This window comes from Rutilus rutilus, assembly GCF_951802725.1.
Source record: "Rutilus rutilus genome assembly, chromosome: 20".
NCBI lineage: Eukaryota > Metazoa > Chordata > Actinopteri > Cypriniformes > Leuciscidae > Rutilus > Rutilus rutilus.
The window spans coordinates 14,072,573-14,100,383 of NC_140225.1; the positions used below are offsets into that span (position 1 = coordinate 14,072,573).

Here is a 27,811-nt window from a genome sequence, read left to right on the forward strand (position 1 = left end):
CATAGTAGAATAAATACATTTTCATTGCATAGTGATTATAAAATGTAGATCTGAGCAAAGAGAATGTGTCCCTTTCCCAACAAAACATTTTAGTTAATGGTAAAAGTATTTTGATAATAATGAAGTTACTGCTTAAATATGTATTGCCCAATAAAATATGCGATAGTTGCACATTCTATTCTAAATAAAATCTAACAATAAAGATATTTAGTCAAAATTTAAAACCATACTAACTGGCCCTCATTTGTTTATTATAAAATCACACACAAGGTTTTGTTAACTTGTTAAAATTATTAGTTTATTTTCATCATAAAAGTTGAAAATGACAGGGTGGACAACAAAGTGACAGGGTGGAACTTGGCATGACAGGGTGGACAAATGCTTTAATGGGTGAACTAGAACGGGGGAACATTAGAAAAACAACAGGACCTTCAAGAAACCCTTAACCAATATAGAAGAAGGAGGGGCCTGGCTCAGGCTGATTTTCAGGAGTTGCAAATGTCCACCCTGTCATGAACCATGTCCACCCTGTCATGGAACAGGGTGGACATTTTTTGGCTAAAGTTAGTATTTAATGAGCACATGGTGTACAGCAGTTAGCAAAGTGATTCACTGTTGAAGCTGACTGTGCACTGTTTAAAATGTATATTTAGAATTTCTGAAAAGTTTTTATATTAATTAATATTTCACAATGACAGGGTGGACATGTTAAGCTTGACAACACGCAACTACAAACACAATATGATGAAAATTAGGAAATATAAGTGTAGATACTTATTGTGTGTGTTGCAGATGTTTTAACATCCACTGAAGAAAGACCAAATGGGGGAGGGGATGTCACTGAGTACATCAGTTGGTTTCTTAAAGGGGCGTTTACCCCATAATGACAGGGTGGACAGCAATCTCAGGGACACATGCAAACTGCTTAATATTATTATGAACATAAAATATAAATAATCAAAATGACTTGTTTTATTAAATAGCTTGCTGAGGACAAGAAGTACATTAAAAAAGTATTTTAATTTTATGTAATTTAACCACTTTTTACACTCACTGAATTTAGCTGAGCAGCGTGCGGGACATGCCAAAATCACATACATCTAATCAAAGAAAATGGTATAAAATCAGAAAAACACATTTCAAGAGACGTATCATTGTTCTTGTATGTGTGTTAGTGTTTGGCCATTTATAATAAAACCTCAGAATTTCATTATTTTGCATTATGTTCATGATGACTGAACGATTCTGATGAGGACACCAAAGGCACTTTATAGTGATATTGACCCTTTTACAACCCTTCAAATATCGAATCAGCAATATAATATTAAAACAGGTCAACAATTATATAAGGTTCTCTAAAATACAATGCAATACGAGTAACGATATAATATAAAACAATACATCAAAACAAGAATTGCAGGTGGGGCAATAGTCACAGATGACCTATGTTCGGTGTGACGGAAGAAGTCACGTGTGTGTATAACTGGAGGAAATCGTTTCATTCGCTGCTGCTCCCCTCAGTGGAAAATATTAGACAGACCGGTACATTTCCGAACCACTACAACAATATCGCTCTTATTAAACTGACATTAAATGCGCAACCCTTTTCGATGATCGGCCAGTACCTGACATAGAGGCATGATGCTTTATCAGATGATTATAAACGTTTACACAGGTACAGAGCTAGCAGGTTAGCTGGCGTCTATGTGGACTGCCAGTGGACGACAAGGGAGCTGCTTCATTTCCTCGTTTCTCGGATCGGGAACAAATCCAGCGGTTTAGTGTCGGGACGCTCTTATGTTTTGGTATTATGGTGAACATGGAGCTGTTTCAAGCTAAAGATCATTATATTCTTCAGAGCGGAGATAACGCGCTATGGTGCAGCAGGAAGGATGGATCTGTGGCCGTGAAACCGGGTAATGATTGCATTTTAACTTATACAGTGTACATGTGTTTCAGTGTTTTCGTTTTCACTGTCTACATTGTTACCATTCCTCGCGCATAATGTACACGACTCGCAGCTTCAAAACAGAGACAAAATGTGTGATTAGTGCTCCTGACAGGAGAATACGGATCACTGAGTTGTATGTATAAACGTTAAAGCGATGGAAATGTTTTTTTTAATCTGTCGAACCAGGCTGTTGTCTTGAAAGATGCCCAGTTGTGGTGTTTTCATTGCCCTACTTTCAAAGCAGCGTTCATGAATGAGTGTCAGTGCAAACCTCTGATGTTTTGATCGGATGATGTCGTAGCTAAAACCCCTTTTACTAATTACAGACAGTATGTGGTTTGGGGGTCCGTATATTTTGGTCAAGGGCGTTTAGATGTCAGATTGAGAATCTTAATGGGACAATTTACATGAAAATAACATTTCTGTCATCGTTTACTCACCATTTTATTCCAAACCTGTGTAACTATTTCTTAGGTGGAACACGAAAGTAGATGTTACAGAATGCACTCAGATTCAGTTACCACTACTTTCATATCATGTTTTACCCCACACAATAAAAGCGAATAGTGAAAGTGTCAGTCCCTAAAATTCTGCCTGACATCTACTTTCTTGTTCCATGGAAGAGAGCCATATACAGCAGGAGGATGCAAATTTTTGCATATCTTGGTTTGATGTTATGACATCCTTTGGGCCCAGTTCCAATTGTGCAGGCTAAATATGTGAATAATAGTACATAACCAGTTTACAGGGGTTACAAATGACCACTAAATGGCCTTAATTAAACATGATTAGTTTATTTTTTATCATAAATTGTTGTTTAAAAACTATGGCTGTTTGGGAAGAAATGTCAGTAGGCCTAGTGAATAAATATTTAAATGTCCATCAACTCATCTTACCAGTGAGTTGGTGTATTTCTAAATATGCTGGATAGTGCTGTTAGACGTCTCACAAGAGAATTATATAGTTACACAGTTAAAAGGTGAAGGCTAAAGTTAGGGTAAGACATGTGACTGTTCTCCTGGTGAAAGTGGTAAGCGTGTTAGTAATAGTAGTGGTAGATATTTAAATGAGAGTTTTCTACCCAGGCATTAAACCAATAAAGTACTAGGTACCGATCTGTTTCTTTGACCTCAGGCAGTTTTGACATCGCTCTTGTGTCATGTATGCATTGTATTTGATCAGAAATGACAGTGTTTTGCAGATATAGATTTTTTTCGTTTCGATTTTTTTTAACAAAAGGTTTGCATACTCAACCATGACAGGCGTTTAATGGTCACACAGACAACTAAAAATGTCTTTCTCTCACACTTTTTTTTTTCTCTCGCCTTTGAATGTCTACCTATCCACACCACTTCTATCTCTTGCCAAGTCTAAAACTAGATGGGCAGCTAGTCCGTCCTGCAGATCATCGGGAAAATTGCAGCCTGTGAAGATTTGAATAAGTTCTAGCTGTTTTTAGCCATGTGTGTGCAGCCGAGCTGATCAGGTTTAGGTTGCAGTCTGTTCCATTATTTAACTGGATAAGGGTTTCCACAGTATTCATGATGCATAGATACAGTCTCAGTTCTTTTTAACAAATTCCATAGTTGCCAGCATGTCTGGGTGAGTTTATACCACCGTATTACTTAATAGTTTGCTTATTATTCAGTCCCAGTTGGTGTAGTGTGGCAGATTAATAGATCATAATAATGTCAAATTAAAGGTTAGCCACTTCAAACTTCTATAAGATACTTGTATGAATAGATCACAGTGATGTATTTTTAATTACAAATTATATTATCATCATAACAATTTGAGTGCAATGTTGAATTGAATTTAGTTTCAGAATTTCTTGGTATTTGGTAAGTAACTGCTTCTACCGAGATATCATTCAAGTCCACGGATGTACCAGCTTTCCATGGCCTAGTAGTTGGAGAAATTTCCTCAAACTGGAATGATGCCCAATGCCAAGCTCATGGTCATTATGGAGGGTTTTTGGCAACTTCATGATGCAGCTCATCCAGCTCCCACCCATCCATCATTAGACTGTGAATGTCTCTTCCCAGTTAGTCAGGAGATGGTTGACAGTGGCAAATGGAACTATGATATTTGTCAAAAGATAGTAGGAGCTATTAAGCTACCATACTCTCAGATACTCCATAAAATGCTGTCTTTGCACATGACATCTCAGACCCTGCTCATCATTCCTAAAAATGTTTAGGAATTACTCCGCAATGAAATTGGTGACTCAGGTTAGCAGTCATCTTTGTGAGAAACCTGGCTTAAAAATGCTTTTGATGAGTTTTTTTTTTTTAGATCAATTGTGAGCAGCCACATAACCTTAGAAAGTCGAAGGAAGCTGTGATGGTTCTTCTGTCCCAGATGCAGCCGTGCAAAAAATAAAATATATATAATTTTTTTGTTAATTAATAAAAATATATATAAAAAAATTGTGTGTGTAATTGTAATTGTAAATAAACAAAAATATACACATTTAATGTAATAATGAAATTAATGATCAATTAATGAGCAAAATTATTTTAACAAACACTCAAAATGAACATTTATTGTCCAAAATATTTTTACCATAAAATATTTCAAAACATAAAGTGTGCCTTATCTGAGGGTGAAAACTGGCAACCCCAGGGTTATGAAACTTGTGCAGTGTGAAATGATGTGGTGTTAGAATCATACAGCTAGATGCTTAACAACAGACACCTAATCGCATACCTTATATTCACATACTTTGGACAGTCATGGAAACACATCGCATTGTATAAACAGTCGTTTCGTAGTTTCAGGAGAAACATGTCCTGCAGAGTTTAGATCCAACCTTGATCAAACTCACCTGCCTGTAGCTTTCCAGTAATCCTGAAAGGCTTAATTAGCTGGCTCAGATGTGTTTGATTTAGGGTTAGAGCTAAACTCTGCAGGTCAGTGGCCCTCGAGGACCAGGGTTGAGAATGCCTGCTTTTATAGTACAGTGGGCAATGTATAATGTGATGATGTGCAATGTTAGAGCCTGTAAATGGGTCATGTAATGCATCCAGTCATTAACCCAGGGTTTAGAAATGTACAATTTGAATCTTCAGCGTATAAATACCTAGAAGGAATTGTTAACCCCGGGTAAATTGTCAGCAGTGTGAAATCCGAAGCAAGATAACCCAGGATTCCGTTTACCCAGGGTTTAGAATGACCAGGGTTAACTATTTCAAGTGTGAAAAGCCCTTATTATGAGCTGTTAAAATGTTTTGAACTCCTGTGACTTATTTTAATCCTTCTTTCAGCAACCGACCTCCTGCTAGCATGGAACCCTGTCTGTCTGGGCCTTGTAGAGGGTATTATTGGAAAAATACAGCTTCATGCCGGTAAGTCTGATCGTCAGACTGGTATATTTTGTGGATAAGAATTAACATTTTTAATTTACTGTAATGTTTGCAATAAATTCAGTGGCTCTAAGCTTATAGTCTAATGTTGTAGATAAAATACCATTCAGATCCTGATTTAATAGAATACGTGTTTTTTTTCCTTCTGTAATTCAGTTTGCAGCAGGAAGAAACTGGGTACCAGAGACTCATAATTAACATAATGAAAGGCAGCTCAAGCATCAGAAATGTCAGCTAAATTTGGTTTATTATTTTTTTGTAATTGCTAAATGTCTCTCAATGCTTTGTAGGTCATCTGTTCTGATGTAGCTTTAGCAGATTAAACAGAATGGCATTGAATATTTGCCTTACAGGATACGCAGTTCAAAGAATATTGTCATGAATGATCCATGTATAGCAATCCATTTCCATTAAACAAATGCCTCTTTATAGATATAAAGGAAGCTCTTGAGGGTACAGAAGTGAAATGATGATACTTTCATTTCATAATTTGGTGGCTTATTTGAGAAGTCAACCTCTGTCTATTGTTAACAGGTTGACATTATGTAGGCTATAATGTCATTATAATGCCAATCTCTCTTCCTTTTTCAGAGAAACACTTGCTTTGTCTTTATATACATATATTTTGTACTATTGTTGATGGCTAAAATAATTGTTCGACTTTTTTGCAGTTTTTCAGGTCAAGGCTACACAGTTGAGCCATATCATCAGTATCTTGCTACATATTATACATGCCTTACTTTGTAACATAATCCAGTGGGCAAACCTGATATTTCCTTGCACCGTTCCCACAAAGAGCCCATGCTGTTCTCATTAAATTTTCCACCTAAAAGATCTCAGAGTTGCCTGCTGCAGGGTGTGCTTTACTGCTTTTATCTGTTGATTTACATTGAGTTGTCAGTGAAAGTATGACTGCATCTCGTCTCAATGCAAATGTCTTTGAAGTCATTGTTATGAGAATGCTTGCCATTGGAATGAATCATGCCGGATAGAGCAGGAAAATGAGGCGTGGAACTCTGCACTCATGACACATTCCCTTCCTCCCCCCTTTTGGGCAGATCTTCCTCTGGGTCTGATCCTGATTCGCCAGAAAGCACTGGTGGGCCAGTTGCCAGGAGACCACAAAGTCTACAAGATCACCAAGATAGCAGTCATTCCACTCTCAGAGGATGAACCACAGGATCTAGAATTAGAGGTGACTAATACTAACTGTTTTGTTCAAACGTTCTCCATGTTGGATTTCATTAAAGTTAGTGTAGAATCAGACAAAGACATAATGTACAAATTGGCTACATTAACCATTACATTTCATAATATAGATGTGTTGCTCTAACATTTGAAGAGTTATTTCTTGCCATTATCCATGTTTGTAGAGAGCATTCATTGGATCCTGATAGAATTTACTGGACTGTCTACCCGAATTCCCACTTGTTAGCGTGCCTAGACACTTAGGCCAAGACTTTAGGTATTTTAGCTCTCTCGTGTGGTAAATGATTGACGTGCAATTTATGAATACCCAGGATTAATTGTAACCCTTGGTAAATTGTGAGCAGTGCTGTGAAATGTTAAGCAAGATAAACCAGGATTCCATTTACTAGGGTTTAGAATGACCCAGGGTTAAAAAATAAAAATAGAATGACCCAGGGTTAAAGGGGCTATATGTAGAATTTGGAAAACCCTTGTTATTAGTGACACAGGTCTGGATATGTGAGACTATAGCTTTCTGCAATATCCTGAACATTGTATAAGCATTAATTTCATGTCTCATTGAATGGAAGAGAGGCTCTTGGGAGCGTGCAATAATGTCACATCTTTTTGATTTTCCTAGCAAAAATGTCCCGAGTCCTTCACATAAAAATCAGTCTTCAGGCTTTCATAGACAGCCTAGGAAGTCGGGGAAGGTCTCTTTTTTTTAAGTTTCGTTACAAGCTGTTCACATATTGGCTATAAATAGAGATTAATACATGAAAATTCTTACATATAGCCCCTTTAAGTTTTTGAAAAACCTTATTTGGAACTGAAAAAAACATTGGAAGAGTTATTTCTTGTAGCAAGCATTTGATCCTGATAGAATTTACCAGATTGTCCTCCCAAATTCCCTCTTGTTAGTGCATCCATTTGATGCTTAGACCACAACTTTAGATATTTCAGCCCTCTCGTGTTGCAAATGGTTGACGTATAACTAGTGCAAGAGTAGTGGTGTGTGTTTCTAAGGGTTCCAGAGGAAGCATGATGTTTCTAAGGAGTCAGTCTCTCAGCAGAGCATCTGGGATTAAAGGAGATGTTTAACCATGTAAGTGAAACAGTCAGAGGTCACTGTTATCCATTGTCCTGGCGTGCTATCTTTGCTTGAGTAGTTTATCACAGAATAATTGCCTTGAATTACTTTGAGATAGCAGATGGCCTATGTAGTTTGACTCTTGTTGTTCTGTCTACTTAATGAGCACATGAATCTGCTCTGGCATAAGCAGGCTAGTTTTAGTATCCTTCTTGGCACCCTTTTGGTTTTAATTAAAGCAATTACTGTAGCAGCATTTTTCAGATGGACTTTGAGCAGGGAAACAGAGATGTTCATGTACTATATATGGATGTAGATTTGTCACCAATAACAACAGATTGTTAGCAATAACACTAACTCTTTATCAACTATTCTTTTTCTTTCATTCTCCTTCAGCTCTGTAAAAAGCATCATTTTGGAATCAACAAACCAGAGAAAATCACCCAGTCACCAGACGAGTCCAAGTTCCTGTTAAAGACCCTGAGTCAGATCAAATCTAATGTTGCTGTTCCCATGAAGAAAAAGGTTGATGGGTCATTTGGAAATTTTGCTCATTAATTTCACTTTAAAATGACAATCATTTTGAGACTAAATATTCCCGTTTTACTTAATCTGTTTGACATGTTAGCATTGTTAATATAAATAAAATCTGAAAATGTAAAAACAGCCCTCTGATTTGCCCATAAATGTACTTCTCTTTAACTTAGTATTATCTCTTTAACCTTGTTTTGTTTGTTCACTCCCATCCAGTATTCCCCTGCCTTTCAGGTCAAGGAGAATAAAGAGAAGGAACGTCTGGAGAGGCGGCTATTTGAAGAGCTCTATAAGATATTCATGGACTCGGATTCATTTTACTATAGTCTGACCTATGACCTAACCAATACAGTCCAGCGACAGGGAGCGTTAGGCATGTCAGATCAGCCCCTGTGGAAAAAGGTGAGAGTTTTTGTTTTATACATTGTGAAAGTTAAATGAGTGTTTTATCTTTGTGGTTTCAAGTTATTATTTTAAAAAGACCGCAAATATAAATGTAGCTATTAGCCATTCATTTACTTCAACTCCTTCGATTTTTCAATCAGCAACGGGTTAAAAAAAATGACAGAAGACTAACTTGAGGATAATGAAATTTTAAAATGTCTTTTAATATTGATATCGGTGACAATTGTGCAGATACTTGAGAAACAGTTGAGTTTATTTGAGTGATGATGTTTCGCACTCTTTTGCACTTGTCTCACACATACAGGATGCAATACATTTATAGCCAAGCTTCAGTTCTCTTTTTTTATTGAATAAACCATTATCTTTAGAAACTTCCTGGATGTTGCACTAAACAGTAGATCTCTGACAAATTTGTATATGTGTGTGTGTGTATGTATATATAATATAATATAATATAATAAAAAAAAATAATAATAAAAAAAAAAAAAAATTATATATATATATGCATGCATACAAATTACAAATATATACAAATTACAGAATATAGAATGACAAAAACCCATAACAACCTTATTAAAACGTTCTTAAGTCAGTGCTTTTTTTGTTGGGCTGTGGTTGCTGTGTCATTTTCCAATCCCATTCTCCATTGTCCCCGCAGTTATTTCCTGTCTCTCTGTATTTCCTAATAGAAAGTCCATAAAACACAAACATGAACACATTCCATCTGACAAACTCACAGAATACTGATGCCCATAATATGTTTTTGTTTTCTTTTAGGTGGATGATAGATTCTTCTGGAACAAGCACATGGTCAAAGACCTAACTGACTTGCAGGTGCAAAACTGTTTTCTCAAATTTTCCAGAATTGTAATGGTTAATGTTTGAATATGTAAACAACCCTTGAATGGTGATGATAAAAAAAAGCCCTGTTTTGCAGGTGCCTCAGGTGGACTTTTGGGTGATTCCTATCATCCAAGGCTTCGTGCAGGTGGAGGAGCTGGTGGTGAACTATAACGAGAGCTCTGATGAAGAGAGGAGCAGCCCGGAGACGCCTCTGCAGGAACCCACCTGTGTGGATGATATTCACCCTCGCTTCACCGTGGCCCTCATCTCCAGAAGAAGCCGCCACCGTGCAGGTACAGTACATTGGTAAATAAAGAAATTCACATTACTTTGCATGCCGTCAATATGATAACACGTCATCATGTGCTTTCCAATGAAGGAATGCGCTACAAGCGGAGGGGGGTGGATGAAAACGGACATGTGGCCAACTATGTGGAGACGGAGCAGCTAATCCACGTGCACAGTCACACGCTGTCCTATGTACAAACGCGAGGCTCTGTCCCTGTGTTCTGGAGCCAAGCTGGGTACCGCTACAACCCCAGACCTCGGATAGAGAAAGGTGAGAGTTATCTGTGTAATTCTCTCTTCAAATCATAAATGTGATCTAACTCGCAGCGCAGTCTAGCACTTCTGTTTATAGACGAGCTATTACTGTGATTCATCAGCTTAGTCATTATCCTGTGAATGGCTTCAGGTGTGAAGCAGGTGTGTTTTCATGGCTTTTATAGTCGAACAGATAGGATGTTGGGGCTCAGTGGTGATGGCTCAGCACTTTACTGTGACATTGATTCTGTGATCCACCTGCAGCGTTGTGTTTCCTACATGATGTGTTATCTCAGATGTGTTTTGTTGCAGGAGAGAGGGAAACTATGCCTTATTTTGCCTCTCACTTTGAACAGCAAGTTGAGATTTACAAAAAACTGGTAAGATGTGTTTAAAATAACAGAAATACTAATGCTAATATTGAATGAAATACTAATATTTTTTTAATGTAGTATAAAAGTAGGGCATTCGATTCCGAAGACTTTAAATATGTGTAATAACTGAATTCAGCAGTTTTGTCTGGATGACATTCATAGTGAAATATGTAAAGTATAATATATAATGACACTGATTGGAAGTCAAGGCTGCATTGATTTGATTAAAAATACAGTAAAAACAATAATATTGTGAATATTATTACAATTTAAAATAACTTTTTTTAATTTATTTGACTATATATTTAAATTGTAATGTATTCCTGTGATGGGAGAGCTGAATTTTCAGGAGCCATTACTACAGTCTTCAGTGTCACATAATCCTTCAGAAATCATTCTAAAATGATCTTTTTTTGTTGTTGAAATGAGACAGAACACAATTTTTATAATGTCAAAATTAATGTTATTGGTCAAAACAAATGACCTGCATTAATCATAATTTCAGTTGTCAACACATTAACAGCCCTAACAAAAAGCAATAAATATCATCCTTAATTTATAGTTTTTTTTTTTTTTTTTTTTTGCCATCAGGTCATCATTAATTTAGTGGACCAAAATGGACGTGAGAAGATGATTGGTGATGCTTACCTCAAACAAGTCCTGCTGTACAATAATCCCAACCTAACATATGTTTCATTTGACTTCCATGAGCACTGGTAAGATACCCAACCATGTGACTTTTATAAAAGAGCCTGTTATGGTCAAATCTCAACAACAGATTTTCTCCTTTGTCACTTCCCAGTCGAGGGATGAAGTTTGAAAATGTGCAGACTCTCACTGATGCCATCTATGACATTATCATAGACACGAGATGGGCCTGGTGAGTCTTTCATTGGCCCTTAAGTCCCAATTCTCTCATAAAAACTACTTTTGCTCCCGAGTTAGTCAATGTCAGCTGGACTCCTGGTTGATTATAATCAATATACTTTGATTTGCAAATAGGGTTGACCAAGCAGGAGTCATCTGCCAACAGGAAGGCATCTTCCGGGTTAACTGCATGGATTGCTTGGACAGAACTAATGTGGTACAGGCCGCTATCGCCCGTGTGGTCATGGAACAGCAGGTACAGTATACAAATTCACATTTGATATTGGAACATGCTACACTGATAAATTCACACATAAAAATCAAAGTCGTTTTGGATAAGATCATATGCTAAATGCCTTAAGGTGTAAATAAAACCATACCGCACCCACAGAACAGTGTAGTGTCTTTGCCTCTCTCAGATGCTTTCAGTGTGCCAGTACATTCAAAGAGTCTTTTCATCTGTTTGGTTCCAGCTGAAAAAACTTGGTGTAATGCCACCCGAGCAGCCACTGCCCCTCAAGTGTTACAGAATCTATCAGGTGATGTGGGCCAACAATGGAGACACCATTAGCCGTCAGTATGCTGGCACAGCTGCCCTAAAGGTAAATAGACTGAATGTCTGCCATTGATTTTATGCTGTCCCCATTGCCCATTTACACCACCATCTGTCAGCATTTAGTATCTAGATTGCAGATTGACAAGTCAGTAATCTTTTGACCATTCATCCTATCTGGAGTGCCTATATTATATAAATCATCTAAATATTATGTAAATTCATGATTCATTTATTTGTTAATAATTACTTTATATTTGATATACTTTATATAAAAAAGGTTTTGTAATTAACTTTGGCCATCCTACAGGAATTCCCACAGCATCTTTCTATTCGGACGAATAGGAGTAAACATTGAGACTAAAGCCTTTAGTCCCATTACATAACTGAAGTAGGACAATGATGACCACCCTATAAGCTTGTCCGCTTATTCTGATATGTGCAATCTCTTGTGTAGGGAGATTTCACACGAACAGGAGAGCGAAAGTTAGCTGGTGTGATGAAGGATGGTGTGAACTCAGCTAATCGTTACTATCTGAACCGCTTCAGAGATGCCTACCGACAGGCTGTCATTGGTGAGCATGGGAGATTGACATTTGAATCCGTATTTTTGATGTTAGGCACACAGTGTTATTAGCACAGCTTAGTGCCTCATCTGCCATGTACTGTAACTCTGATCCTCCCAGACCTCATGATGGGACATCCAGTAACAGAAGACCTGTACTCCATCTTCAGCAAAGAGAAGGAGCATGAGGAGAAAGAGAAGGAGAGCCAAAGAGGAGCTCAGGAGCAGGTCAGCCTCCTGCTGCAGACGTACATGCAGATGCTGTTACCTGATGATGAGAAGTTCCACGGTGGATGGGCTCTTATAGACTGTGATCCAAGGTGGGAGCCCTCAACTTCATCATGCAGTGTTTTTAGGAGAGTTCTAATTTCAAGCCAGTTGTATGATGCAGTTTCAGAAAAAGATGCTGTATTAAGGGGCTGCACACACAGGGCGCGTTTTTGCATTCAAATACGCAAGACACGGCAGTGGCATCAAAAGAAACAGAAGGTCTTAAAGCGCTTTTTAAAAATGTTTCTTTAACTTGAACGCCATATTTTTAGAATGTTGTGTAGATGTTATGAAGAATAATGAAAAATAATGAAAAAGCAGCACAGTGGAATACAGAAATGTGTTCTGCGTGAACGGCCCTCAACTGTGTTATCGCTTTTTTTCTTTATTGGGAAATATTCAGTTACAACCGAAGAATAATACAACAAAATAATTGCAATAAAAAATGACTGTAATAATGCTTGGATCTATTATAAAGCTTGATTTAAAAATTCATGTTTAGTGTACTCTTCCTCCTACAGTTTGTTGTCAACAGCTCAGAGGTACTTGTGCATATTGTTTTTTCATATTTGTACAATTATTGTTTGGGTGAGGGAGCCATATTTCCTCAAATCTTTTGAGCATCTGTTGGTGGTAGGCCATGGTGATAGATGCCTGAAAACTGTTACTGATTGGGTTGGAATTCTTCTTAAATCTTTGCAAATTGAAAGAGGTTAGCTCTGACCATGCTTATTTGAGTAAATCTTCATACGAGATATGCTTGAACAAGCGTAATATATTATGGTCAGAGTTAACCTCAGATGATTAAATGCATTCTAGTGAAATGTCCATTTGTTTCTTTTTCTCCTATATACCCAGGGTTTAATGGTAATATTCATGAGCCTCACTTTGAAGATTTTGACCTTTTATTGTGCTGCTGTTGCTTTTTTCCACACGTTTAGTCTTATAGATGCCACCCATAAAGATGTTGACGTTCTTCTGCTGCTGTCCAACTGTGCATATTATGTAGCCTAGTAAGTGCATTTTCTCTCAAAGTTTGTGTTTTTTAAAATAAGAAATTCTAGATTTAGTAATGCCACTTCACTTTGTTGTTTCTATTTAGTTATGATGAGGAGGCGGACAAAGTCAACCAGTACCAGAGACTCAGTTTAGAAGGTCTTGAAAAGATCGAAATTGGTAATAGCTTGTAGATAAACTTGTGGGTGTAATTATTGTCAATATAATGTTCTGTGATATGACAGTTAGCCAATGTTGGTCTTTTGTAGGGCCAGAACCAACTCTTTTCGGAAAGCCTAAATACTGCTGCATGCGGCTGCACTATAAGAATGGGGAGATAAGCGGTTACTTCCATACGCTGAGGGCTGTGACACGGAATCCAGAGGATGATGGGAAAGGTTTGTGCTGGGATACCGTGATTTTTGTGGCACTAGTTCAACTTCTGTATTGCGTAATTCTGTGAATGACATTATGGGTTAAGATATAACTTGGCCTTGTGTAAACTGGTGTAGCTTGAATAGTTTTGTGTTAAATAATTGATCCTTTCCTCTGCACTTGTGGGGTTGTTTGCATTTCAGACACACTCCAGTGCATTGCTGAAATGCTTCGTATTACAAAGCAAGCTATGGGGCTTGACGTCCAGGTCGTTGAGAAGAAACTAGAGAGGTAAAAAAAAGAAGAAACTTTTGTATGTGTGTTTCTTCAGTTTACACTAACATTTTTAAGGTTTTTACCTTATTTAAAAAGGACACAAAGGCTTTGTTCACACTGCAGGGGAAATCAGATTTTGTTCGTAAATCTGATTTCTAAATAAGTTCTGTGTCTGGATATGATTGTTGTGTGTTACTGTGAGACTTTAGTAATTGATGTTTCAACTCGCTGCACAACAAATGACAAAAAGATAAAAAGAACAAAAAGAAATCTAATCTGATCATTTAGACTGAGACACATTAACTATTAATTATTTTTTCACATTAATACTACAAAAAAACCTAAACCGATTTGTTTTTTTCCCCTGGCTTTTTTGAACATCCAAATTGTTGATGAATCTTGCTTTAATTGCTTTGTTTCAGGAGACACAGCAAACCACATGAGGATATAATGGGAATACAAGGAAAAGCTGTGGACCAAGTCCTTGGGTCTGGTTTGGCTCAAGGCAAAAGTTTCCTTTTGAACAAGTTCTCATCGCTAAACCAGAAAGTGAAACAGACAAAGACTAACGTGAACATTGGAAACTTCAAGCCCTTGGGGAAACTGGGGACCTTCTCTAAGCCTGAGGTGAAAGTGAACTTCCTCCAGCCCAATTTACATATGAACCTCTGGAAATCAGACAGCAGTTTAGAGACCCATGATGGCAATACTGGTTCGGCAGCCCTGAAAGACCTTAAAGACAAACATTCGGATGAGATTTCCTCTGATTCCGATTCCTACAACTCGGATGAGCTGCCATGCTCGGGCTCTCGGGAAAACGTAGACTATGTGCTTCCTAGCTGTGGAATTGTAGCATCTGCACCACGACTTGGCAGTCGCTCCCAGTCAATTGGCAGCGTCGAGCTTGCTGTGCCCTCTGTCATCCGAGTCACAGGCTGTGATAATAAGACTGCCGATAGCTTGTCAGTTGGCCCAGATGGCCTGTCTCCTGGGACAGCCTCGGAGGCAGAGGAAGCCATTCTGATTGACTTCGGGACACCTATAGATGCTTACTGCCACCAGTTTGTCCAGGATGCCAAGACCAAACCAATAGAGGTGTTCGAGGAAGTGGCACCAGCACCCAAACCGCAAGCACCTCAAGCCCCCTCGGCTCTTGACACAAGACTGGGGTCTTCAAATTACCAACAGCAACTCCCTCGCCCATCTCAACTTGAGGTGGAGACCTCCGTCCGAGGGGCAAATCTACTGACTGTCCAGCCTGCGGGCTCAGCCACATCATGCGGGTCACAAAAGAGTTTGGAAGGCATCACAGGACCCTCGCCGGCAGACAGCAACGGAAGCCGTGTCGTGTCGCCCTTTGCGAAGATCAGGAGCTCCATGGTGCAGGTGGCTAGTTTTACCCAGGCCGGACTTACCCAAGGCATCAACTTTGCTGTAGCTAAGGTGCAGAAAAGCCCAGAGACAGATGCTGTCAACGAAACCCAAGAGAACGAATTGCGAGCGATGTTTACACAGTGCCAGACCAGGATCATTCAGATATAGCGTGCTTAGAAGATGCATTTTTAGTGTTAGATCGTGACTTCCTGTAAAGTAATGGTAGCATAAGCTCACAGAAGTCAAGCCACACCACTAGTTTCCCCTCCAGTTAACCAAACCAAAGTTTACAGCCAGTGTTTAGTAGTAAGTAGTACGTCTAAGATTAACCCGTCTGTGCCCCTGAGTCCACAAATCAAATCCTAAACATCTATATACTGCTGGTTTGCATGTTAAAAAGCAGGTAACTGAGGTATATTAGGACAGGCAAGTTGTATTGCATGTCAAGACCCAAGACCTAGATATGTCATGTGACCCCATTTGTGCAGTACAATTCACTGGCTGTTGTAGCTGTAACTAAAACCTTTTTCGATTGGAATATCTATCAGTGGGCAGCTTAGACAACCAGACGGTACAGTTATATGGATATCTTTGATGTGGTGTTTGTCATAAAAATATACCAAAATAGGACCACAATAGTTGTGTAGGATCTATGGTCAAATTATATTATTCAACTAAGTATTATATGTAAGTACTGTAGCGGTTTCCTTTAGTACTCTCCAATTAAGATGTTTATAGAGAGAGAATTATATTTACATGCTCTTAAGTTTATAATCATAGCTGATGGAAACAATCCATCTCCAGTTCTTTTGGGCTCTGTAGACGTCATCACGCAGCTAAATAATTTGACTAAATCATGACTTAAACTGATATTTATTGTCATATGTTGGTTTTGAGAAAAACGTATGTCTTAAAATCCTTTTTTATTTCATGTTTTCAGTTGTATGCTGTGGGATAATGTAACAGTGGTCTGCTGATATCTTAAAATGCTTAAAACGTACGTTGGGGAACGACCTGTTTTAAGTACCTGTAAAAACATCACATTTATTTGCAAAGGCATTAGACTTCCGTATGCATATATAATGACTTTTGACTAGTATTTGACACAGGTCTGATGCAGGGTACCCATGACACAACTTTTTGCACTCCTAAATGGCAATAGCAAGCCTTACCAGATTGCTAAATGCCACGTCTACCTATAAATCTGTTTTCATTGAAGTCATTCAGGTTACATTTGTTTTGTCTGTAGTATCTATGTGATGTCTTTAGATTTCTCTGGCCATTTGGTTCAAGATCAAGAAGTGATACAGATTAGATCATCTTTTGAGGCTGCCTTACCCAATATATTAGCAGAAAGAACATAAAGCCTTACTGGGTGATATCCAGTAGAACCTAGGTTAATTATGCATTAGTTGATGATGTTTAAGCGCAGATCCTGTGGGATTGATCTTTGTGTATTAAGAGACTTTGAAATAGTTCTAAATCTTATGGGCTACATGATATCTAAATAAGACACTGTGATCTCAAGTGAACATCAGTGAGAACATTATATTGGCTTTGAGGGCTGGTTTAAAAGTTCTTTGGGCCGCAGTTTGTTTTTCAAACACGTCACAAGCTTTGTTTCTCACACACATCATTTCTTATAATTCTCTCACATGTACTGTAGCATAGAGTTCTGTGCAAGACACTGGTTTACACAATGCTTTTGCAATGCATACACATTCAGACATTCCTGGAGCTGGTACGTGGTTTATCAACCTTCTGAGATTGGAACTGTCTGAGCTTTCAGACTTGGACTAAGTGGACTTTTTTTGTTACATTATTTTCTTCTTTTTTTTATTATTTAAGACAGCATGCACTGGACTGCACCCTGTTCTTTGCTTTGAACTTGAAATGCTCTTATTTGGTGGAGGATCTTGATAAACATTCCTCTTGTTTTGGAGGTGGGGGTAGATTGTTTTTTATGTATGAATTTTTAATTTTCTATGCATAAAGACTTGCACTGTCTCTGTGGTTGTTCCCCAACATCTTATAATGTTGCAAATTGTCACAAAGTGCTTTTGAATCCACTTTTTATTTTCAATGTGTTGTAACTGAACTGACATGTATCATATTATATTTTGTCCAACAGTCTTTTGTTTCAAAAGCACATAATTTCCAGCTTCTTCCCATTTAAGAGAACGTCCTCCATATTTTTTGGTGAATTGTTTTCATCTGTTGTACCCTATTTTTTACAGTCTATGGTTGTACCCAACATTTCTTTTTTGCAGAGTATTTATTCCTAATTCATGTTCTCAAGTGTATGTTAATAATAATAATTGTGTTAACTGCTGTATTTTAAAATGTTATGGGCTGTACCTGGGAGGCTTTTTAAGTAAATAATTAAAAAAGATTGTCATTTTGATTCATTTGCAACTTTGATGACAGATTAACTAGAACATAAGCTTTCACCACCAAATACTGCAGATATCACTTGCGAAATGTTTTTTCCTAACACACCGCTCACTGATCTCACAGTAAACTCTCCTTGCAGTGTCGGTATGTGGTTCCTCCCAGTGAAGACCTTTTGATTGCCCAGCATACCTGTCAACCCTCCCGTTTTTCCCGGGATTCTCCCGTATTTTACATTGGTATCCCGCTATAATCCCGTTTAAATATTTTCCCGTATTTCTCCCGTATTTTTAATCTTTCTATAATTTTTTTTTTTTTTAATCCCAATGGGCGCAAACCAGTTAAGCGAAAATCCCGCCCTGCAGCTAATTTCATTGGTTAAGGTTACAATGACGGGTAGGTTTAGGGATCAGTGTTTGGTGTAGGCAATCAGTACTGTGATTCACATGACCAATAAAATGTTTAGAATCGGCTGCAGGGCGGGATTTCCACTGAAGTAGTTAGGGGGAAAAAATCGCGCGAAGAAGAACAGCAGCATCCGAGGATGGACGAACATGAGAGAGATGGCATTAACACACGCAATTATGTCAAAATGTCCGTTTTGTCGAGTATCCTCATAAGAGCAGTCTGAGCAGTCTTAAATTAGTTTAAAAAAAGTCGTAAATGAAAGCAAAGAGTTGTGAGAGAATGAGACGCGTGTGAGATCCGTCAGCGGCTGTTTTTAAAGAGACAGTAGCCAATAAAGCTTTCTGTCAGTAAAGTTAATCAAAGAACAAAGGTAACAGAGAAAAGCACTCACTGCTCTTGACTAAAGATCTTTTTTTACTTTAATAAGGATTAATCTATGTACAATTTAAATTGTATGCAGTGCAAACTGTTTGATAACTTCAATTTCTGTATATTTTTCCTACCTGTTAGACAAATATTTAAAATATACTGGTTTATGTTTTTCTACCTTAATTTGGAGATTAATTGTGAAATTATTACATTATAAAATGTTAAAAAGTATTTTTTTTTAATGGCAATTAATCATGATTAATTAATGCAGTTAATTGTTGCAATTGATAAAAATAAATAAAGAAACATGATATAAATTAAAAAAAACAAAATAAATAAAGAACCCCCCCCCCGTTCAGATTTCCCGTATTTTGGTATCCAAATGTTGACAGGTATGTTGCCCAGAGCTACACTGCAAAGCTACATTCTTTGCATTCAGATGCAGTGTGAGAGGTTTGTGGCTCCTTCACTCAGGTTATAACAGAGAGGAATAGGCTGGTGTTGCATTGCCCAAGACATTTAACATTAACGTGTAAGCACTGGCACTTTCAGGCTTTTGCTATTTTTAACTCTAAACATGCTGATGAACCTTCTTGTAAGGCTTTTCTCAATTGCATGATTAATATTGATGGTAATACAGCAGAACAACGGTTAGTTTATGTTGCCATTCTTATATTTGGTAATGCTAAACAGATATAACTTGATTTTAATAATAGATTAGTAAATGTTGAAATGTTTCATTGTTGTAGTTCATCTTAACTAATGTTAACAAATGGAACCTTACTGTAAATAGTTACCCCATATTTTAAGACTATATAAATGCAGAGTATTCAAAACTTTATTTTTCCTAATATCCCTGTGCCACAAGTGTACATATTTGCTGTAAGGCAGTTATTCTTTGTCACATGTCTGCATTTGCATATAAATGTTAATATACAATGCAAGTACCAAAATCAAAATTTAACAATGCATACATCAAAAATCTACTTAACCAGTGTCTGTAGTTTCCCACAAGTTTAAAATGAAGTAACAAAAACAAAAGAAACTGTACAAGAAGTCTTGACATATGAAAACTACATTTGAAACCAAAATATTAACAAGTATGGTTCCTGTTGACGTATTTGTAAATAGCAATATATTTTAAGGCTCGTTTCCGTTTACACATTTCTGCTGCTGTGTTTGACTTATTCTCAAGACCTCTAGCTGCTTGGCTTTCATCCAGCCATCTCTAGAGAGTGTGTTCTGCCCGTGACTTAAAGACAGCAACCTGAAACAGAATACAAATTGGTATTTAATTTGCTTATGGTTAACAGAACTAGATTAGCTGGGAAAGGGCAATTAAAACTTCACCTCGCAACAACCAGCAATCTATGGAGGTCTTCCGCAGACATACTCTGAGGGTCATCTTTTCGCATTTCTACGAAGTCCTCTTCTACTGCCTACAGATCAAGACCACCAACCATGAGACAAGTGCTGAATTAGCAAACTACTCTTACCATATCTTTTTTTATGGTAGAAATTGGAAGAGAGAAGTATGCGATTCTGAATTCAGCAAATAAATCACCATAAACATAGACAAAATTCTGACCTTTGTGATCTCATCCGAAATGGTGTAGTTCAGGGCACGTGCCACACTCAGATAGATACGATACTTGTTAATCTGAGATGGAACCTGCGCCACTTGCACAGCGCTCAGGTACTCCTCCAGGTTAGGTGGGTTAAGGGTGGGCCGTAGGTGAATCTGACAGTCAGACTGAGAAAGCAAAGAAGAAAATCTCTTTAAAATGTTGCTTTTTCTACTCTGCCATGCGTTTTCGAAACGACTGAGCTCTGATATTTTAAATTCTCATTTGTAGAAATGTCAGAAGCCATTAAAGAATCATGAAACTACCCCCAATAAACCTTTAGTGCCTTTTTAAACTTTGTTAAATACTGTGTACCGAGCTTCATGCCATTAAATAAGTGGCTTGTCCTGCCCTCTCCCTCTAATGTCCTTGTGGTAGAGTTGCCACCATGGCAACTAGAGAGCTGACGTACAGGAATAGCACAGGACATTCCACAGGCTGTTAGCATCACAGCAAAGCCACGATAAGAGCCCAGCCAGGGAGCTGACGGCAACCCTGTGGACTGTAATGGAAATATTAGGCTGTCTTTACAACTGTCTGATGGAAACAACTCCCATGGGAGAGGCATTCACCCCCAAGTCATTTTCACCTGTTGGAAATCAAGATGCCGGTCTCTCTAATTCGCCCCCAAATACACACGGGTAATATTTTAATAATAAAACACTGAAAGAGACTCAGGCCTGATGTTCTTACCGGGAGGAGCGATCGGCCCTCGGATGCGATAAGCACGTTAATATTGCAGGGGAATTCCATCTGGTGGTAGTTGAAGTCGTAATCAACCTTCTGCCAGGAGATCAGGTTCCCCAGTGCAGTGATATTCTGCACACCTACACCCAGAACAGACATTATACAAAGACTTATGTCTCTGAACAACATGTAAAATAAATGCATTGATTGAACAACAGAGCAATGCAGTCTAAAAGGAAAAGTCTTCACAAAAGGATGTTAACACTTCCTTCAAGCATGCAACTGTCTCTGACAGAGGTTGTACTGATATTAACGTAGAACGTCAAGGCTATTGATGGAGTTGGAGGCAATCCAAGTTAAAGGGGACCTATTATACCCCTTTTTACAAGATGTAATTTAAGTCTCAAGTGTCCCCTCACATTCCCTTGATAAATAAAATTAACCCACTGCGTCCCTCTGTGGCTCAAGGAGACTCTCTTAAGTGCATTACAACAACAGAACAGTAATTGACATTATAGCGAGGATATAAACATGGCGGACCGTGTGTGGCTCACCCAGGGCGGGATCTATGCTAATAGGGCAGAGATCGTCACCAGTCGTGGCCGGGGCTTGGCCTAATGTGACGTCACATTAGGCAGAAAACTGGGACAGCTCGTTTTGAGACACTCTTTCTGATTTATGGGGGATTGTAAAAAAAAAAAAAAATGAGTGGGTAGATTTTAACCATTGGTTGCTTACACACCAGACACAAATTTATGTTTAAAGTACACCATGTTTTGAAGGAATAACACCGCACTCACGAACAACAAGGTGCCAGACAAACAAAACCGAAGATCTCAAAAAATAAAATGACATTAATAGAAAAAAAGTAATGGACATTAATTTCTGAATGTCTCAGAATTTGTTTAGTCTCTCTCGTCACTGACAACAGCACTTGAGCTGCATGAACTCCTCAGGTTTATTATCATTATCATGTTCTCCAACAAAGAGCATCTTGAGCTTCAATGGAAGCAAGAACATCTGTCTGTACAGTGTCACATGATCAATGTCACTTTTTTGGGGATTAGTGACAGAAATAGTGCAGAACATTTCACATGAATTTTGTCAATGTTTCATTGTAATCTTACAACTGTTTATTACCACGTTCACATCATTTTCAGTAGGTATGTTTACATGCACTAATCTTTGGCAGTCCAAATTAATGCAATCTGATTTCAGAGGCTTAAATTTGTTTTTGAAAGTTCTAACAGTTAATCTAATCTAAACTTTGCAATTCAATTCACATATTAATTTAAATGTGCATTACATGTGTTTCAAACATAATTTCAACATATTTGCATTTTCTAGTCACCGCATTCAGAAATAGCCAAAGCCACTGCGAGAATTTTGTTTGTGCTTTGATGTCATACCAAAAACATATGTCAAAAAAAGCTTTTATTAAGTAATAAATATGTAGCAAATATTCGGTGTCCTTTACGTTATGAAACACATGCATGTTTGTAAGATGCATATTGGCACACATAAAAGCACTGTGCATGTGAGCAATATATTTTTTAATCCAAATGTATCTGAAAGAACTCAGATTCAAAGGTTTAAATTGCTAAAAATGTTCCTGTCAAACATTAAGATCTACTCCACCCCTTTCAATAACATTTCAATTGGATTGATGCTTTTACATTTATAAGATAAGCCATAAATAGGATTATAAATGGATTATAGGTTGCATGTAAACATAGACTTTTGGACTCCTACTGTACATCTAGTCAGCACACTACTTTTCGCTGCTATAATCAGTGCTCTCACCTGTGGTATCCAGTTGGCCCTGCTCCAGCTGTGTCTCATCCAGAAACAGTGACGTGGTATTGGCCAGCTGAAGAATCCCACTCATCAGGCGGTTAGCCGTGTAGTCTTTCCGTGGCACCATGCGTTGGTTGTTCATATTCTGCAGGCTCATGCATAGCCTGAATGACTACCAAGAAAAGGGAATCAAGTTGAATAGTAGTAGCAATGGCAGCTTCTATTATTAAAGTATTTAATCAATTATTTCTATAAGAGAAGTAATATAATTTAAAGATCCATCTAGATGACTTACAGATGGCACAAGCTGTTGGATGACATTGTAGAGATGCTCAGTGTATGGAGAGCTGAGAGGACAGCCACTGATATTCAATGTGAATTTGCCCAAAGGAAGAACATCCCGTCTGCTGTATCTAAAATAAAGACACAATGCAAACTTCATGATGTGTATTCTTAAGGACTGTGGGTTACTTTGTTTGTGTAAGAAACATGTCACTTTTTTTTATTTATTATCTTAATACTCTGGCAAATAGGTGGAATAGGACTTTCCAATGTATACTATATAAATGCAATAAATTAAACAGGAACTGCATGCTACAGAAAGTCATACTTCAGACATGCAACACTCAAAATGAGAAACGTACACATTGGAGATGAGATGGAGAATGAGGTACTCTGCAGCGAGTGAATCCCCCATCAGGACATGTGTGAGGAAGGTGAGCAGCTCTGCTCTGACCGAGGCCAGTTCTCCAAGAACACTGCTTAAATCTGAAGACAGCATACACAGACATCCGAAGTCTACAATCACTGGGCTGTCACGATACAAAATGTCTATAGTCACAACTAAAAATTCACAACTCTAGCTACCAATTTTGATACCACAAAAGATATTGTAATAATATTAAATAATAATGTCAATTTCTTAATAATAGTGTTAGTACTTGTTCAAGTAAATAGTCAGAAATTAAAGAACAATGATTTTCATCTCGTCAATATCTTTTAATATTGACAAGATTTTAATCTTCTTGTCAAAATAATGTCATTAATATTAAAAATATGTTTACAGCTCTATTCAACTGCATTTACACCAGTGTTGTTATTGTTTACTAAAACTATTAAAAACCACTTCTCGTTAATTGAGAAAACCACTGATTTAATAAATCATTAGATGAAAAATTTAAACTTAAATTTTTTTTTTTAGAAATGTTGCTTAATAAAATAAGTTCAAGTGTAAGTAATAAATTAATAAAACTGAAATAGATATAAATGAAAGCTAAATAGAAATAAAAATAATAAAATGACAAAAGCACAATAAAATTACTAAAACTTTCAATTGAAAACTAAAACTAAAAATATAAATGTAAATGAAAATTCAAACAATTACTAAAACTAATTTCAGTAAGGTAGCACAACACCCACCACCCAACAATTACAATGCATTGCATCAGAAACTAATAATATACCATATTATATTAGATTAATTTGCGTAAGCGGTGTAACACAGGTTTATCCCTTCAATAGTATCCGTGTGGCAAAAGAGAAAGTGATGAAGAGTGTGATGAAAGGGGAAGGTCTCAATAAAAAAAATCTGAATGCAAGTGTTCACAGGAGACGCATTTGAAACGCACGATAATACCAAGTGAAAACAGCATTATCTCTTGCTCACTTGATTTCCTGGACATTGTATAAAATTTGCGGGAGTCAGGGAGCCGCTATCAGTACACGGGAGACTCACAGAACTTCCGGGAGAGGTGGAATGTCTGCTATAATAGTAAATAAATAATACTAAAACAACACTGATGTACACTGCAAGACCTAATTCACTGATCCATAAGTGATGTCTTACGGTCGCCATTATTCTCCAAGGCACTAGAGGGCAGTAGAGGGTTGTTGTGCACTAGAGGCTGGGCATACAGCATGTGCAGTCGTGGTACAAGGGATGCTGGCGGGCTGTGAACTCTTTGCTCCTCCACAGTCTCCATTCCTTCCGTGGGGTCCAGCAGTGAAGACGCCTCTCTAAAAAACATGAAACAAACGATGCATTACAGTTTAATCATAGAGAACATTCTATTGCAATTACAACCATCCCAAAATCATTGCAGATTACCTTTCATCTGCAATCACACTCAAGGCAGGGTCCACAGAAAGGATGCCAAATACTTCCAGCATGTCATTCAGTTTGAAACTATCCCAGTTCTCATATACCTGCCAATTACAGAGGATGGCTGATTTACATGGCTGTCTGTGTAGGTGGGGAACAATTCAACGGAGCAAACCATCATATTATAGCAAGCAAATTACAATGTTAACATGTGCCTGCTCAAGACAACTTGATTATAGTGTTAGTCTTAAAAGTATGCATTAAAAATGACAACCTACAAAAAAACAATTTAATTGAGTGTCTGTCAAGATGATGGTTTAAGAGTTTAAAATGAAGGAGCAGTTAAACCTTAACAAGGCAGGCTGGGCCCTTTTCTCCAGGCAAAGGGAAGTTAAGGTCCAGACTGGATGTGCAGTGTGACGGGGACCTGTCACGGGGGTCCTGACTGGGGGCTTTTGTCTCCTGACGCTTCGGCTCCATGTTGCCATGAGACTCAGCAGAGCTGTGAGCTCCTGTTTGAAGAGAAATATCATATTGAACATGAACTCATATGCTTGATAGATTTAAAAATGTCCACATACTCACTGGAAATACATTTTTCAGTGAAGTTAATTTGTCCTTCTTACCTTGACTGGCATCTTTCATCTGGGGTTGTGTGTCCATCTCATCATCTTCCTCATAGCTGCGCTTATGCCTGTTCTGGACATAGGAAGTGGAGGGCACCACTCGCGCTTGACTGGTGCCTGCGTAGCTGTTCTGAGTCGTTAAGGATTGATGAACTATCATATTGGTCAATAAGGACAAGGGAAACCAACAATAACATGCTGTGAAAACGCTGGTAGAATCTGAAGTGTAAACAAGGTAATGCTTTGGTCCATGTAAAGGATATTTCCTTGACCCACTGAGATTCTCCAGGGATGGGGACACAATAAAAGGTCTGTCTCTCTGACGTCACTGTGTTTCTTGAGTTAAAGTCCACCTGCTGATATAAAGTCCATTTGATTATGTTTATTTAAAGGCAGCTGTACAGTGCTTTTTAATGTACTTTGTCATGTCAGTTTCTCAACTTCTCTCTGAGGGCATTTACATTTATGCTGTTAGAAGACACTTTAATCAGAAGAAACTTACACTGCATTGAAAGCATACATTTTTATCATTTAATGCATGTTCAGTTCGTAGGTATTCGAACCCTTGATATAAGTGTTGCTTTGCTCTACTGTTTGAGCTTAATATTCACAAGTTAATGAAAAAATATTTATTTATTAATGTTAAAGGTTGTATCAGTGATTTCAGGCCCGAAAAAAAAAAAACACAACACCCTCCCCCTGTCGGTGATTGGTTGGAACACTATTTGTTTTGGTTTTGAGTGGTTGGTGAAACCAATTGTTTTTGTGTGCAGATCTCAGAGCCTAGGCTGCCTACAGAGACGCGTTTTTTTGACGGCATGCTTATGGGGCGGATCGTTAGGAAAGATTAGATGAATGTGATCATTTTTTGGGGGGGGGGCCTGAAATCACTGATACAACCTTTAATTGTTTTGAATCAAATTAGGGTCCATTTAACCCCAACCAACCATACAAATCGTACCCAGATTTTATATAAGGCTTAGTATATAAATGCATTGGTCTATGAAATATGTTAGTTAACAAGGCAAACATTTACTCACCCCACACTCTGTGACATCTTTGTATTTTCCACATTTCACCTGCTGTGAGTAAGGTTTAAAGTTTAGAAATGTTTCAAACAGGCTTTTTATCTCAAAATTCCTAAAGGTGGTAAACAGAATTAATAGACTATATTTATGTATACCATTGTTTTTGAAAAAAAAAAAAAAAAAAAAAAAAAAAAAAAAATGCGAATGGATTTTTAATCAGACAGGATTAGTAGTACTTACTTTAGAGTTTGATGTGGGATCATTTATCTCATAAACACCCATGAAAAATTCTGGGTCAAACATATCTTGGACCATGCAACGGAATTTCACAAGACTATTAGGCTTCATGTAGTGCAGGGGAACATCATTCAGAGATGGAACCTAGAGAAAACAGCAGATGAATGAGACCAAAGTCAAACGGACGAACTTGAGGACTGATCCCTCATTAAAATATTAATTTTCTAGCTAATAATTATGACAACCCGAGAATTCTCAGGAATATGCATGTCAAATGAAGCGGCATAATATTGATGTCATCTGTCAAAACAAACCGCTCCTCATATCAGTAACGTTACACAGTTGACTGGCCACTATCCTAATGTAAGCACGTAATTAATTTACTTCAGCAAGAATACTGCACGAAGCTAATAGTGTGTCAAAATACAAAAAATACCAGAAACAGATACGATTTTAATTGTTAACACGTTAGTTACCCATGCGTGAGCATCGTTTAGTTTCAATTTCTCTTTGAAATACTCCACAACTTTCTTCTCCCAGTCTGGACTGGAGTGACTCTGGGCTGTAGGAAGACAAAACACAATAACACAAAAGCAGTGAAATTCAGGTCAGTACATGTAAACTTTAAAAACCATAGCAAATAATGACGATCACATGCTCCTCTTCAAACAGTATTAGTAGGAAATACACATTTTGACTGCTTCTTCTTACCGAACATCTCATCAACAATACCCAGTGGATTATTGATCCAGTCGTGAACCGTAGGCATTGCTGCAGGATTAAGAAACTCACAAAAGTTAAAACTTAATACTCTTTTAACAAGAACTACAACATGCACGTTCCAGAGTTCAGCGCCGCACAATACACCGTGGCGGGAAAATTGCGTCATAAAAACTACCATGTGACCACGGCGGATGTTCGCTTCGCTCCCCTGTCAAGAAGACTAGACAGTAGGTCACCGATATGTACAGTG

The 27,811-nt window shown here is 37.8% G+C and overlaps 2 protein-coding genes across 4 annotated transcripts; one reads left to right on the top strand and one right to left on the bottom strand.

The window, feature by feature from the left end:
- Nucleotides 1-1,419: 1,419 nt before the first annotated feature.
- On the top strand, nucleotides 1,420-17,966 carry inpp5f (inositol polyphosphate-5-phosphatase F). Of its 2 annotated transcripts, none has more exons than XM_084391072.1 (20): nucleotides 1,420-1,916; nucleotides 5,218-5,298; nucleotides 6,375-6,511; nucleotides 7,991-8,119; nucleotides 8,345-8,530; nucleotides 9,311-9,367; nucleotides 9,471-9,669; nucleotides 9,756-9,935; nucleotides 10,232-10,299; nucleotides 10,885-11,009; nucleotides 11,096-11,173; nucleotides 11,296-11,416; nucleotides 11,634-11,762; nucleotides 12,171-12,288; nucleotides 12,400-12,598; nucleotides 13,490-13,561; nucleotides 13,651-13,724; nucleotides 13,814-13,942; nucleotides 14,123-14,210; nucleotides 14,618-17,966. In XM_084391072.1, exons 1-20 carry the CDS (start codon nucleotides 1,811-1,813, stop codon nucleotides 15,735-15,737), a joined length of 3,396 nt encoding a protein of 1,131 aa, XP_084247198.1. In that variant the 5' UTR covers nucleotides 1,420-1,810; the 3' UTR covers nucleotides 15,738-17,966. The 2 variants fall into 2 exon arrangements, with proteins under 2 accessions (XP_084247198.1, XP_084247199.1); XM_084391073.1 differs by having other exon boundaries at nucleotides 1,463-1,916; nucleotides 8,363-8,530; nucleotides 14,618-17,947.
- Nucleotides 17,967-19,557: 1,591 nt separating this feature from the next.
- On the bottom strand, nucleotides 19,558-27,743 carry mcmbp (minichromosome maintenance complex binding protein). Of its 2 annotated transcripts, none has more exons than XM_084391091.1 (16): nucleotides 27,550-27,743; nucleotides 27,315-27,400; nucleotides 26,842-26,982; nucleotides 26,614-26,655; nucleotides 25,836-25,926; nucleotides 25,574-25,699; nucleotides 25,296-25,459; nucleotides 24,954-25,051; nucleotides 24,693-24,862; nucleotides 23,491-23,614; nucleotides 23,142-23,259; nucleotides 22,853-23,018; nucleotides 21,056-21,189; nucleotides 20,326-20,490; nucleotides 20,088-20,176; nucleotides 19,558-20,004 (listed from the first exon to the last, which is right to left on the bottom strand). In XM_084391091.1, exons 1-16 carry the CDS (start codon nucleotides 27,737-27,739, stop codon nucleotides 19,878-19,880), a joined length of 2,031 nt encoding a protein of 676 aa, XP_084247217.1. In that variant the 5' UTR covers nucleotides 27,740-27,743; the 3' UTR covers nucleotides 19,558-19,877. The 2 variants fall into 2 exon arrangements, with proteins under 2 accessions (XP_084247217.1, XP_084247216.1); XM_084391090.1 differs by having other exon boundaries at nucleotides 25,836-25,929; nucleotides 27,550-27,742.
- Nucleotides 27,744-27,811: the final 68 nt, after the last annotated feature.